This window comes from Ovis aries, chromosome 16 (assembly GCF_016772045.2).
Source record: "Ovis aries strain OAR_USU_Benz2616 breed Rambouillet chromosome 16, ARS-UI_Ramb_v3.0, whole genome shotgun sequence".
NCBI lineage: Eukaryota > Metazoa > Chordata > Mammalia > Artiodactyla > Bovidae > Ovis > Ovis aries.
The window spans coordinates 56,825,615-56,841,480 of record NC_056069.1 but is presented as its reverse complement, the minus strand read 5'-3'; the positions used below and the strand labels follow the sequence as shown (position 1 = coordinate 56,841,480).

The 15,866-nt window shown below is 41.2% G+C and overlaps 1 protein-coding gene across 2 annotated transcripts in view; it reads right to left on the bottom strand.

Annotated features, from left to right (window-relative positions):
- RETREG1 (reticulophagy regulator 1) overlaps positions 1–15,866 on the bottom strand; it is a 157,272-nt gene that overhangs the window by 7,455 nt on the left and 133,951 nt on the right. For both annotated transcript variants that reach the window (XM_027980155.2, XM_004017080.6), the window contains 2 exons: positions 3,105–3,231; positions 678–762 (listed from right to left, as the gene is read on the bottom strand). In XM_027980155.2, coding sequence (XP_027835956.1) covers positions 678–762; positions 3,105–3,231 — 212 coding nt within the window. The remainder of the gene's footprint in view (positions 1–677; positions 763–3,104; positions 3,232–15,866) is intronic.

The following is a 15,866-nucleotide window of genomic DNA, read 5'->3' as shown; positions in this document are numbered from 1 at the left end:
TTTTACTTATTTATTATTTTCGGCTGTGTTGGGTCTTCATTGCTGCATGAGCTTCTCTCTAGTTGGGGCGAGCAGGGGCTACTCTCTCCTTGCTGCGCAAGGGCTTCTCATTGCTGTGGCTTCTCTTGTCGTGGGGCACGGCCTGCAGGGTGTGCGGCCTTCAGCAGTTGGAGCACGTGGGCTCAGTGGCCGTGGCTCCCGGGCTCCGGAACACAGGCTCAGTAGTTGTGGTGCAGGGGCTTAGCTGCTCCAAGGCATGTGGCATCTTCCCAGACCAGGGATCAAATCCATGCAGACCAGGATTCTTCACCACTGAGCCACCAGGGACGCCCTCATTGTGCCTTTAATTACATTTGAGCTGCCAGTCATGCACAATGGCAAAGGAATTAATGTGTTTGGGGGGAGGGGGTGGAGAGTATAACTTTATTGTTTTATTGACATAATTTAAAATAAAATGAGTCGCTTACAACCTTGCTTTTTGACCGTGATTTGTACAATTGTGGAAAAGCAATATGTCTCTAGAAAAAGCAGAAACTTTGAAGAGCAGAAAATTAAATAGTCAACTTGCTTTATAATCAAGAACTCATACCCGCTCTTCTAAGCTATGGAAGTTCTTATAGACCATGAAATAACATCATATGTGTTGTATCAATTAGCCGAACGTTCTACACACTTACACAGTAGATAGCTGAGTATAACTCCAGGAATGTAGCTTCCCAAGATGGTAAAAAAGGTGCACACGCTGCAGACCAGGAGACAAAACTAGAAGTAACAGAAGTAATCGGACAGTTACTCACTCGCTCATAACACCGAGACACTTCAGAGCACACGATACACACACACTTATTGATCTATCTGTCATCTATCATGTTATGGCAAATATTCTTCCAACAGTGTTCTCTGCACTTAGATCTAGTGACTGCTGTCTTCAACAAGCCTTAATCCACTTTCACATTAAATACTAATCATTTTGAAGGTTCCAGAAGTTAACTTCTGGCACAGAGAACATCTCCCGTTAATCGGCTACATTGCTAGATGCGAGAGACCTGAAGAGTAGTATGTGCCTGGAAACTTCTTTCACTCATGTTCACTCTCTGAAAACAATGCAGCCCAGGAATGAAATCTGTAAGTTCAAACTACACCTGTAAGTCCATGGAAATCCACAAATCCAGCAAAACATGTTAGAGAAATTAGAGGTATTTACATAAACATAATAGCAATTTATCCAGCTGGTAAGCAATTGTGATTGCAGATTACCAGTAGATTGTAGGATAAATCTAGTGGCCATTATTATCCTCCTTTCTCATCACCTACTCCTCAAACCGATTCCACTCCTAGGTCACCTGGAAACCAACGATGAGTGAAACTAAATTCCTAGGGTGAAGTTCAGTTTGTTTTTTTTTCTCTGTTAGTTGCGGCCAAAAGAATCTCCATTGTTTTAGGAAATTAAAACATCAAGACAGAAAAACTGTCCCATAAAGTCTTCACTTGTTTTCCATACTCTATTCTTTAAACTATCTTACTCGTTTGCTTTAAATTGTGGTACTAAATTTCACTGATAAGCCAAGAAAATTCATTAAGAGAATTTCAAAATAAGTCATGAGGACAGCATGTATAATTCTGATTAATTACTGATAAAGAGAAAGAGGAAGTGGGTCTGAAATTCAGATTAATTTTGATTTTTCATTTTGGGCACAGGGTTAACAAATTCACTAGTCAAAAGGAAAACAGATGAAACTACGGGAACAAAATTGAGTTGTTTCTCAAGTATCAGGAGTCCTTGAAGAATATGGAGCTCTATTTGCAAAATGGAAGGGGAAAGACCGTAAAACTTAAAAGAACAAATAAAGGGATTACTATATACAGAATTCAGTTTTGCAAAGGGATTTCATATTATCCACTAAATCTGTATTAAAAGCATCATCATCTTAGGCTAACTGACTTGGGGCACATTAGTGTAACCCAATGCAAAAGTTTAAGTCCAGAATCTTCTGACAATGTGTTTAATCATCTCAGTAAAAGAAGCAACAAAAGCATGACTTATTCCACCTCCACCACCATATTGGTATCTATTCTAAAAATTGCCTTCAGTGATTAAAATGATTTATCCACATATAATATTGCAATGTTAGTATGCTCAAAATGTGTCCAAATATAGTTCTACTCTTCATTGAAGGTTAGATTTCCTATAAGGGAGGGATTTTAAATGAGGACATTCCTAGGTCCTTCCTTCCAATGACAGGGGGACGTTCAAGAAACCTGACTATAGCCCTGGAAGGGGAGGGTCTACTGATGGCGCTGGACCTCACCCGTGGTGTCAGGATGTAGCAGGAGCTGCTTCTACACATAAAACACTACAGTTGCATTTCTCCATGCAGCCCCTTCAAACCACTCTAGACTCTGCTCCTCATCGGTTTTCATCTTCATTTGAAAAATACTCATTCCATTCATATGATCCCTATGGATGTTTCTGCCAAAGGTTTCCTTTCTCAAAAGTCTTGACTTTTTAGACTGAAAGTGAGATGCAGTTACCTCCAAAAGCATCCTCAAAGGGCTATGTGTTCATTCTATCTCCCTTTGACTTGAGAACTAGTCTAGACTAACATAAACTGAAATTCTTTTTTCAATTAGTTGATTTTTAATTAAATGATAATTGCTTTACAATGTCGTGTTGGTTTCTGCCATACAGTAATGTAAATCAGCCTTAGGTGTACATATGTCCCCTCCCTCTTGAACCTTCCTCCCACCTCCCATCCCATTCCACCCCTCTAGGTTGTCACAGAGCCCCTAACACATTTTTATCTTTGGTCTGACTGAGTGAGAAGACAAATCATCATTCATTTTATTTTAGCTAATAAGCTACATAGATATCGATAAAATAGAAATCCAATTCCAGTTAAATTATAAGGTTGAGGACTTTCTGGTGCTAACACACTAACATTTCCAAACCTCGCTAATATCAGTTTTTATGGCACAGTTCCTAGTATGTTACATTCAGAGTTGGAGAACTCTTACAAGCTGATGAAATAGGTTAATTCATTTGTTTCCAAGTTTATCGCACAACTTAAAGCACACACATCATTCTCCTTCCTTGGAAAACTTACCTTGCCAGGGCTCTGCTGTTTAAACACAGACATTTCTTGAAGAAATATGCTGAAGTTCATCCATGATTCTGCAAGACAGTGGCTGAACCCGGGTCTTTCATCCGGTTTAGAATTGATAACTTCCCAGCTAAAGAGAGAAAAAGAAATCAAAACTTTTAACTGAACTTTGGATAATTCACTCAATAGTCACTGCTTCAGCAGATATTCATTGAGCACCTCCTAGTGACTACACTCTCTGGAAAAGCCATATAAATTCAGAGATGAACAAGTCAGATATCTGTCCAAGGAAGTTCACAGGCGAAGGCCAGCACAGAACTCCATGATTATCTGGTCACAACAAAGGAAAAGCATAGGGTGGAGGCTCTGGGGCATCCTTGAAGTTGTCACTTTTACAGTACGATCTGGATTTGCACTATTTCCTATAAGGGCTTGGAAGGGTTCCAGACAAAACAGTGTACAGCATGTGTAAGAGACCCTGGTGTGAGATGGAGCTGAAGCACCATTGAGCCTGGTGTGGCTGCAGCAAAGCAAACCAGAGAATGACATTGCAGGGAGCTGGGATGATAGGAAGAGACCTTGTGGGATTCTTAGTAATGTTTTAAACCTTAAGGATACAGAAGCCACAGCACCTTGAAAGAAACCTTGGCATAAATCTTATCATCCTCAACATCAAAACCAATATTGCATTTTCAGTACACCCCTGACCCTTGCACAACGCTGCACTGAATCCATGTATGTACAATTTATTGTTGGCCCTTCATGTTGGTCGTTCCCCTGCATCCAAGGATTTAGCCAACAACAGACCCTGTATGTTTACTATTGAGAAATATCCACTCTAAGTGGATGCACACAGTTCAAACCCGGGTTGTTCAAGGGTCAGTGGTACTCCATGTTGGTCAACTCAGTAGAAAACTGTTAAGCTCAACAAGATCTCTCAATACCCCATATTTTTCTAGAATATCTTTTCTCAATCATCTGTACTGTGGGTCCCCGTCTTCATTTTTTTCTACAGGAACTAAAAACTGTTCGCAACTGCTCCAGGAGGGAGACATGCAGACACTGGGCATTTCTTACAGTTACAAAGCCAGCAAGTTCAAACGCCACTCTTAAAATACTACCTTATCACATAAATATACCAAACAAGATCTACCAAGGGCCCCCAAATTCAATCATTTCATAGGTAATTTTAAACAAATGTGTCTAGTAGAGGACACACTGTTAGTGAAGTGTCCTCTGAACTGTGACTGCAAGGGTGCCAGAGTGAGACTGATCTCTAGATTGGACTCTAGTAGCCCTGGTGGCTCAGACGGTAAAGAGTCTGCCTGCCAGGCAGGAGACCCAGGTTCGATCCCTAGGTGAGGAAGATCCCCTGGAGAAGGGAATGGCAACCCACTCCAGTATTCTTGCCTGGAGAATCCCATGACAGAGGAGCCTGGAGGGCTACATTCCATGGGTCACAAAGAGTTGTACTCAACGACTAACACTTCCACACACTTTCACTTTCAGTTCAGCGGTTCCGTTGCGTCTGACTCTCTGCAACACCATGGACTGCAGCACTCCAGGCTTCCCTGTCCATCACCAACTCCCGGAGATTGCTCAAACTCGTGTCCATCGAGTCCGTGATGCCATCCAACCATCTCATCCTCTGTCGTCCCCTTCTCCTCCTGCCTTCAACTCAGCCCTATGATAAATCAAAGCCACTTTGGCCCTTAGATGCTCAACTACCCAGAAACTGTTTCTTTTTAATAAATTTTCAAATCAATACCATGACAACTATAAGCAATACAATTTCCCTTTTTAGTATAAATTTTAAGCTAATTTAAGTGAGGTCAACAGCATTAAAAAAGCATTAAAAAAAAAAAAAAGTATTGTCCTTCCTCTTTGCTCTATCAGCCTCAACCAAAGCTCTGCCAGACAGTCAGTGAGCCTCCAGTGTTCAGGCGGATGCTACTCCATGAGGTAGACATTTGCCAAATGATTTCCCAGCTATTGTAAGAAATGAACTTTTGGGGACATTTAGCTATCAGTTTATGTATTCATAAACTCTACCCACTCAGGACTCACTGAGCAAGCCTGTTGACACTGGTGACCAAATCTAGCACTAGGCCTGCATATCCTGTAAATGATTCCAGACCTATTAAAAGAAACAGTGAGTGCATAGCTAGGCGGTCACTATCTGTAACAAAACCTTGCCGGTGTATCAACTCAATGGGAAACAATTTTGTACAGGGGAGTAAAAACTGAACTGGCTACTAACCTATGGCTTCTTTTCTTCAATAACAGGCTTGTTAACAAATTGCCAAGGGTAGGCTCCTCTGCGGCTGGCTCAGTGCATGACATACTGGGTTGGCCAAAAAGTTCATTTGGGGTAACATCTTATGGAAAAATCCCAACAAAATTTTTGGCTAACCTAATAAATAAAGATTTTAATTTCTACTCTCTAGGGATAGTAAGTAGTATATGAGCATTTGGTTAAATTGATTGGCAAATATAATTCTAACAAAAATCTATGAAAAACATAATGGAACTAATTCGATTATTATTATTTTAATGATTAGAATGGAATGAGTGAACATTCTGTATTTTGAAGCAAATTTAAGATATACTTGCATTAGGATAATGAACAAATAAAGTGAGCTGTGTTCAGAAATGAAAGACAGAATGGAAATGAAGGAACACAGGTTCCAAGTTTGTAGATGAACCTTGGGATCGTAATATTGGGGGGGAAAAAATCACAGAAGAATACACACAGCATAATTTCATTTTTATAAAGGTCAAAATCACATTAAGCTAACAGTTCTTTAAGCAAGGAAACGTTAAAAACAGAAAAAAACAAAAAAACAAAATTCAAGAGAGCAGTTACCTCAGATGAGAGTATGTAAGGAATAAGACTTAAGATGGCAATTCCTGAATATCCTTATGTTATATATCTTAATTCAAGTGCTGGATACACAGGAATGATGCATCAATATCACTGTTCTTAAAGCTATGTACATGTACACATTCACACCCTTGATTTAAAACTCCTTGATTGTTGCTGCCTTTCAGTCACTCAGTCGTGTCCGACACTTTGCGACCCCATGGACTGCAGCATGGCCAGGCTTCCCTGTCCTTCACCATCTCCTGGAGCTTGCTCAAACTCATGTCCGTACAGTCAGAGACGCCATCCAACTATCTCATCCTCTGTCGTCCCCTTCTTCTCCCACCTTCAATCTTTCCCAGCATCAGGGTCTTTTTCTCTAGTGAGTTGGCTCTTCACATCAAGTAGCCAAAGGATTGGAGCTTCAGCTTCACCATCAGTCCTTCTAATGAATATTCAGGATTGATTTCCTTTAGGATTGACTGGTTTGATCTCCTTGCAGTCCAAGGGACTCGCAAGAGTCTTCGACAACTCCACAGTTCAAAAGCATCAATTCTTCAGTGTTCAGCCTTATTTATGGTCCAAATCTCATATCCATACATGACTACTGGAAAAAGCATAGCTTTGACTATACGGACCTTTGTTGGCAAAGTAATGTCTCTGGTTTTTAATACGCTGTCTAGATTTGTCAGTTTTTGTTCCGAGGAACAAGCGTCTTTTAATTTTGTGGCTGCAGTCACCATTTGCAGTGATTTTTGATGCTTAATGTATAATCATTCTTTTAATTAAATGAGTAACATTCTTACATGCGTATATCCCACTTCACATCTTATAGTCAAAATACAAATGTTACCTCCTGTCACAGTACTTTGGGACAACAAATTCCACTGGTTACTCATCTTTACTTTTAACAAAATCCCCTTAGGGAGTTCGCTCATGGGCTAGTGGTTAGGACTCAGTGCTTTCACTCCATGGCCAGGATTCAATCTCTATGTGGGGAACTAAAATACTTGAGGCTTATCAAAACATCTTTTTAAATGCCTTAAACTATTCTAATGATACCTGCATTACTGTAGAAATCACAAACAGAAATGAGAAATTCATTGTGTAAATCATGAAAATATCATCTAACCAAATGGGTTTTGGAAAGAGTATAAATGTCTGAGATAAAAATAATGTATAGATTGTCCTGAATAAAATTTAATGGAAATATGATTTAAGAAGAAAATGGGAATTCAAGGGCCAAGAAGAGATGTCACTCTACATGTACACTCTAATGGGGATGACCCAGAGAGATGTTGTGGGGAGGGAGGTGGGAGGGGGGGTCATGTTTGGGAACGCATGTAAGAATTAAAGATTTTAAAATTAAAAAAAATAATAATAATAAATAAATTTAAAAAAATAAATAAATAAAACATGCACCTGGCACAGTTACTTTCTGGGAGTTTCATAATACTTTTCAATTTTCCAGTGGCTAATTCTGAGGACCAGTGGGTTATACATTTCTATTGTCTTCCATTATATGTAGTCTACCAGTAACTGACATCACCACAGTTCTATTCAGGTAATTCAGTTACATAATATATTTGAATAATACAGTTATATAATTTAGAATGAGATGGGACACTTGATGGCAACTTTTCAAATTCCCTTCTTTTATAAATGGGGAAAGGGAGATCCCTATTTTTTCAGCTAGTTTAGGGCAAAGCCTGATTTCCAATACAGTTCTCTTCCCTTTAAAACATGTGCCCTCTTCAAGGGAAGAATCCGTTCAATGACATCTCGGAAGAGACCATGTATTGTAATTTAGAACAAGAAGGAACACAAGCTGATCAAACTCACTCCTTTAGAGTCAGGGGGAATGGGTTGTGACCAAGACCAACAGGGCATCATTAGGACCAACTCTTTACAGAAAGAAAAGAGTACTTCCTGTTCAGAATCCAAATACTCATCAGAACGTAAGAGTCATGCTTGATGGGTGGTTGACAAGTTAATACAGGTTACAGCTGCACATACGTACTCACATGCGTGGGTGCACACAGGCTCTGAGTTGCTCCAGAAGCAAACTCTAGGTTTTCCTAGAAAGCCTCCTCTGGAAAACGCATAACCAGAGAAAGGATCTGCTGTGAATACTGGACGGTGCTAGGGAGACAGATCTTTTACATGGCATGTGGCTCTCTTCCCACCATCCCTGGCGCTGATCAACGGGCAACGAAAGACCCAACCAAGAGAAAGGAGGCTGAAAAATGGTGTGAATCTTGGCCAAGTTCTTCTTCTTTTTTTTTTAATCGTTAAAATTTTTTTAAACTCTTTACTGCTGATTAACAATGTTCTGATAGTTGTTAATCAGCGATTCAGCCATACATATACATGTATCCATCTCCCCCAAACTCCTCTCCCATCCAGGCTGCCACATAACACTGAGCAGAGTTCCCTGTGCTCTACAGTAGGTCCTTGTTGGTGATCCATTGTAAACACAGCAGCTTGTACATATCCACTGCAAACTCCCTAGCTACCCCTTACCTTCATCCTTCCCCCCAGCGATCAAAAGTTTGTGAGTCTGTTTCTATTTAAGTTCATTTGTATCATTTCTTTTTAGATTCCACTTATAAGGGATGCCATATGATACTTCTGCTTCTCTGTCTGACTCACCAAGTTCTTCACCAAAGAGTGTTAAGTGTTCTATGACTGATGTTCATTCAAGAGGGAAAAAAAAATAGATACCAATGGCTTCAACATCAATATTCCAGGGCTAAGGATTTTTCCTCCACAGTTTCAGAGAGAACATGCACTTCTTTTGTTGGTCTACCATTTTTTCTTTCCTTCTTTCCTCCCTACCTTCACTTGCTTCCTTCTCCCACTAATTTTCTCTCTCTCGAAGGAATGAATCTTCGGCACACTCTTGCCAGGAGACAAGGACCACGTGAGAGTCCCTCCATCATTACCATCAGCCCCAGCTTCCCAGACTCTCCAAGAATCCACGTCACATGGTTCCCAGAGAAGCCATACCTCCCAGCCTTCCCATCTGTCACTTGGTCTCTGCCCAAGAGTCTGCAGCTGTGCAGAGCTTTCCAAAATGTCCATTTAGTTACATTCTCCTTTTCTTAAAAGTTGATTTATTTTTAATTGAAGGATAATTACAGTATTGTGTTGGTTTCTGCCATACATCAACACGGATCAGCCACATGTTTACGTATGTCCCTTCCCTCTTTAGCCGCCCTCTCATCCCCATCCCACCCCTCTAGATTGTCACGGAGCCCTGGTTTGAGTTTCCAGAGTCATATAGCAAATTACAGTCTCCTTTTTAAGAGAAACTAAAGGGATAGATTTTGGACAAAGAACATGCTCAAGACAAGCAGCTGCTTACTGAAGAACCAACATGGTTCCACCAGCCTGAGAAGTTCTAAGGGAAATGGCTCCTGAGACAAGCAGCCTCACTTTGCCCCAGAAGGGAGCTCTGGGTTCCCAGGAGAAGTCAGAGCCAACATCTCTTCTTTCTGCCTCCACATCTGTTGTGTGTGTGTGTGTATGCACACACCACACACTCAATCATGTCCAACTCTTTTCAACCTCGTGGACTACGGCCTGCCAGGCTCCTCTGTCCATGGAACTGAGAAAATGAAAACTAAGCGAAAATGAAAGTTGCTCAGTCGTGTCTGACTCTTTGCGACCCCACGGACTATACAGTCCATGGAATTCTCCAGGCCAGAATACTGGAGTGGGTAGCCTTTCCCTTCTCCAGGGGATCTTCCCAGCCCAGGGATGAAACCCAGGTCTCCCACGTTGCAGGCGGATTCTTTACCAACTGAGCTATCAGGCAATTATTAGAATACACTTAGGCATAGATATTACATGTGGCCAAAGTAATCTCTTAAGGCAGTTACTACGTGGAAAGTATGTGTGAACTCCAGAGCACTGTTTAAACAGCGGTCATGGCCTTACTCCAGAAACTCTGGTAGAGCAGGCCTGGGGTGACCTCAGAAATCTGCCCTTTGAAAATAGCATTCCAGGTGATTCTCAGGCAGGCATTTCTTTTCTTTAAAATTAATTTTTATTGGAGTACAGTTGCCTTACCACACTGTGTTATTTTCTACCATACCAAAGTAAATCAGCTATCTGCTGTTGTTCACTCGCTAAGTCCTGTTCGAGTCTTTCTGACCCCACGAACTGCAGCACACCAGACTTCCCTGTCCTTCCCCATCTTCCAGAGTTTGCTCAAACACACGTCCATTGAGTCAGTGATGGCTATCTAACAATCTCATTTTCTGTCAACCCCTTCTCCTCCTGCCCTCAATCTTTCCCAGCATCAGGGTCTTTTCCAATGAGTCAGGTCATCATATCAGGTGGCCAAAGTATTGGAGCTTCAGCTTCAGCATCAGTCCTTCCAATGAGTATTCAGAGTTGATCTCCTTTAGGATTGCCTGGTATACATATACATATATCCTCTCTGTTTTGGATTTCCTTCTCATTTAGGTCACCACAGAGCAGTGAGTAGAGTTTCCTGTGCTATACAGTAGGTTCTAGATACTATCAGTAGTGTGTATATGTCAGTCTCAATTTCCCAATTCATCCTGCACCTCCTCCCCTCTCTTTGGTGTCCATTAAGTATTGGTTCTCTACATTGTGTCTCTATTTCTCCTTTGCAAATAAGTTCATCTTGAGTCAGGTGTTTCTTATCCTAAGATCAAAATAAGAAACACCCAGTGAGAAAATCACATAGCATTCTTGTTTCAAAAATAAGAGACAAGAGGGGAATTCTGCTTCAGGCAAGATGGTATAGCAGGGACCCAACTTGTCCTTCCAGAGCAGGGAGGTGCCATCCCCTCCCAAGGCGGATCCTGGCAACTAGCCGAATTGAGGAGGCAGACGTGAGAGTAAACAGAGGCTGGAGCTGGCACAACAGCGTGTGCAGGGGAGGGGGGTAAGAGCTTGAACAGAACACAGGCCACCTCCAGGGTCCCCTGGACTCTCCAGCCGAGGGTGACCATGGTACGAGTGAGGAACAAAAAGCATCAGCAAGGATGTGAGGGAATGAGGGCAGGGAGTCCTGTGCTCACAGGGCTGGGGAGGACACTGGATCCCACCGACGGGACTAGAAATGCTCAGAATTCACACAACGGGGTAGAGTGCTCAGACGTCCGACCTTGGTAGCGGAGAACAATGAGTCCAGACTGAAATGGACTAACACGTGTTGTGGTCCTAACACGGCTTAAAAGCAGGGTCTCAAAGGATCCAACTGATTTAAAGTAATTTGACTGTGTTATTCTGTTGTTGCTTAGTGGCTAAGTTGTGTCTGACTCTTTGTGACCCCCATGGACTGTAGCCCGCCAGGCTCCTCTGTTTAGGTAATTTCCCAGGCAAGAATACTGGAGTGCGTCGCCATTTCCTCCTCCAAACTCTGTCATACGTAGGAATAAAAAGTGGTGAGTTTTATTATGGACCAAATAACCCACATGGTCAAACTGGGATCTAAATGATTTTCTAATTTTTTCTTTCATACCTTTTTTATGCAGTTGAGTTTTCATTTATTTATAACACAGAAACTTACAAAAACAAAAAACTTTTAAGTATATAATTTACAGTCTCATCAAAAGCCACCAAATACCTAGGAATAAATATTACAAAAGATGCATAGATCGCTACACTAAAAGCTACAAAATATTAGTAAGAAAAACTTAAGAAAACCTTAGTAAATAGAGGAATATGTTCACGGAGTAGATATATTGGCATATTGTAAATATGTCAATTGTCTCCAATTTGACCTACAAATTCAAAATCTCATCAGATTTTATGCCAGTTGGCTGCCTAATCCCAAAATTTACATGAGAATTTATTTAGTTTTTAAGCAACACACTTCTTTAGACTGGGAAGTCCAAGATCAAGGTGCTGGCAGACACAGTTCTTGGTGAGGACCCTCTACGTGGCTTATAGATGACTACCATCTCGTGGTGTGCTCGTGTGACTTTTTCGTGTGCACACGGAGAGACAGCCCTGGTGTCTCGTCCTCTTTTTTTTTTTTAATAAATTTATTCATTTTAATTGGAGACTAATTACTTTACAGTATTGTAGTGGTTTTGCCATACATGGACATGAATCAGCCACGGGTGTACATGTGTTCCCCATCCTGAACCCCACTCCCTCTTCCCTCCCCATCCCATCCCTCAGGGTCATCCCAGCGCACCAGCCCCGAGCACCCTGTCCCATGCATCAAACCTGGACTGGTGATCCATTTCATATATGATAATATACATGTTTCATTGCCATTCCCTCAAATCATCCCACCCTCGCCCTCTCCCACAGAGTCCAAAAGACCGTTCTATACATCTGTGTCTCTTTTGCTGTCTTGCATACAGGGTTATCGTTACCATCTTTCTAAATTCCATATATATGCATTAGTATACTGTATTGGTGTTTTTCTTTCTGGCTTACTTCACTCTATATTATAGGCTCCAGTGTCATCCACCTCATTAGAACTGATTCAAATGTATTAGAACAGCCAAGGAAATCTTGAAAAAGATGCATCAAGGTTCAGACATACGCTACCATATTTCAAGATCTATTGCAAAGCTATTAAATATACATGCACACACAGATGTATATGAACATATGCGTATAATTTGGTTTTTCTTTTATCTTTTGTTTACTCCTTTTAGTATGGAGGTGATGCACCCTTCATGACATTTGTTCCTAGAAATCTGATGGGTTTTGATGCTGTCATATATGATGTACTCTTTTAATATATGCATAGTGACCTCCTTGCACAGTATTTATTTAACAAAATATCAAACTAACAAATGATAATAGTGGCACTATAGTTCAGCGGTAAAGAATTTTCTTCATCTTTTTTCATTGAAGTATAGTTACAATATTGTGTTAGTTTCACGTATACAGCAAAGTACCTTTCACTTGACTGTGTATCTTTTTTTCTTTAAAAATCTACTTAACAAAAACACTGTCTAAATTTTATATTAAAAGGCAAACTAGCCTTTGCACAGTTTAAGGGCTCCGTACATGAACCAGGAATGCATTTGGCTTTCCGGGTGCAACACACAATTCTCTCCATTAGGGGGTTCTGTGAGACTAAGAAATGTGATGCCCGGGTGCTCTTTAAAAATAGATGGTAATTCCGGAGGAAAGAACACGTGCTGGCAGCCTGTTTTATCTCTTTCACTCCCAAGTGTCTTTGAGCACAACCAAAAATAATGCTGAAATAAATGAATTCTGGCAGAGAACAAACAATGCATTTCAGTATCATTTCCCTTTCGGTTCATTTCAATCAACCTGCATTGAGTACAGCTGTCTGTCTGTCTGTCCCACCTCAGGGATCTCAAGATGACCAGTGAGTGATCTGACTGCATCTCAACCAGTGAGCAAAAGGATTAGGTGTGACCCCAAAATGAGTTCTCCCCTGCTCGCGTTATATATGAAACTCACTTTTATAAAACGACATTTCATTGAATTGAGGGCTATTTGCTGGGGGTTGGGGGTGTGGGTTGGTGGGGACACTTAAAAACCAAGCTGGGGATTAGATATACGAGGAGAGCCTGTTGAATATGTTACTATTGTTTCATTATTGTATGTTTTATAGGATAATAAATCTTTTTAGTATATACTAGTGAACAGTGGCACCCCACTCCAATACTCTTGCCTGGAAAATCCCATGGACGGAGGAGCCTGGTAGGCTGCAGTCCATGGGGTCGTGAAGAGTCAGACACGACTGAGCTACTTCACTTGCACTTTTCACTTTCATGCATTGGAGAAGGAAATGGCAACCCACTCCAGTGTTCTTGACTAGAGAATCCCAGGGATGGGAGCCTACTGGGCTGCCGTCTATGGGGTCGCATAGAGTCGGACACGACTGAAGCGACGCAGCAGCAGCAGCAGCAGCAGTGAACCTTGGAGAAGGAAATGGCACCCACTCCAGTGTTCTTGCCTGAAAAATCCCAAGGACAGAGAAATCCTGGCGGGCTACGGGCTACAGTCCACTGGGTCACAAAGAGCTGGACGTGACTGAGCGACTGAGCACAGTGAACCTAAAACTCAGAAGATACTTTTAAAACCGAAAGTAATTTTTCAAAGCAAAAGAACAGGTTTTAATATACCAAAGTTTAAATCTTTGCACATATTTCCTTTTTAATGTTTTTTTTTTAAAATTGTGGTCAAAGTAACATAACATACTATTTTAACCATATTTAACTGTACAGTGACGAGGCACCGAGTGCATTGACACTGTTGAGCAACTCTCACTTTCATCCGTCTGCTGAATTGCTCTCCTTCCTAAACTGAAACTCTGTCCTTGTTAAACACCAACTCCCCGTCCCCCTCCCCACTCCTCAGCTGGCCCCTGGCAACTACCCATGTACTTTCTGACTATGAATTCGACTATTTGGCCGCCTGATATAAAGAGCTGACTCACTGGAAAAGGCCATGAAGCTGGGGAAGATTGAGGGCAGGAGCAGAAGGGGGCGACCAAGGATGAGATGGTTGGAGGGCATCATCAACTCAATGGACGTGAGTTTGAGCAAGCTCTGGGAGATGGTGAAAGACAGGGAAGCCTGGTGTGCTGCAGTTCATGGGGTCGCAAAGAGTTGGATACAATTTATTGACCGAACAAGGTCCCGCATATAAGTGGAATTATATAAGTGCAGACAGTATGTGTCTGCATCTAATGCATATTGGAATAACTCTTGCACAGATTCCTTGAGCTTTAGATTTGAGGAGATAATCACCAACAAGAGACAGGAATCGTGGAGCAGACGGAGAGAGACAGAAAGCGGGACAAGGAGTGTGAGGAGTAGGGGTGAGTGGGGGTAGAGGCTAGGAATGACTCCTGATGCTCAGTGTGAGGTCATCTGGTTTCTATTGAGTCCAAAACAAACCCAAACATAGATGCCCTCCTTGTAGAGCCCATTCCCCCTTTTTTGGCTCTAGCTGGCTTCAGTCTGATTTCTGGCATTTACAATGTAAAACAAAGTGCTACATTTTTCGGGGAGGAGGGGTGCAATGGAGAACCGTAGAATATATTTTAAATTATAAGGTAGAAACAACTATTAAAAAGAGTTATGGAATAAGATTCCACAGAGTTTATTATGACAGTTCAGTTTCTTTTTTGCTTCCCTGCGGGCTCAAACGGTAAAGAATCTGCCTGCAATGCAGGAGACCCAAGTTCGATCCCTAGGTTGGGAAGATCCCCTGAAGAAGGGCATGGCAACCCACTCCAGTATTCTTGCCTGGAGAATTCCATGGACAAGGGAGCCTGGCGGGCTACCGTCCATGGGGCCACAAAGAGTAGGACACAACTGAGTGATTTTCAACTTTTACTTTCTGGGGGTTTTTTTTGTTTGTTTTTTTAGTTTTTAGTACTCGAATGGTTTCATTTGTTAGTTTTTTCACCTTGTTTTATTTGTACTTAAGTATAGTTGGTGTACAATCAACTTGTAATACAGATATACAATATTATATGTTAGAGATATATAATATAGCAGTGCATAATTTTTAAGGTTATACTCTATTTATAGTTATTATGAAATATTGGCTATATTCCCTCCGTTGTGCAATATATCCTTGTAGCTCATGCTATATCTAATAGTTTGTGCCTCTTACTCCCCTCTGCTCCTATTTTGCCCTGTCCCCTCCTCCCCATTGGTAACCACTAGTTTGTTCTATTTTTTTGTCATAGTCACTACTTTATTATACTTTTTAGATTCCACATATAAGTGAGAACTTGCAGTATCTATCTTTCTCTGTCTGACTTATTTCACTTAAGATAATACTAAGTCCACTCATGTTTTTGCAAATGGCAAAGTCGTATTCTTTTCATGGCTGAGTAATATTCCATCATATGTATACACCACATCTTTTTAATCCATTCATATGTTGATGGACACTTAGGTCACTTCCAT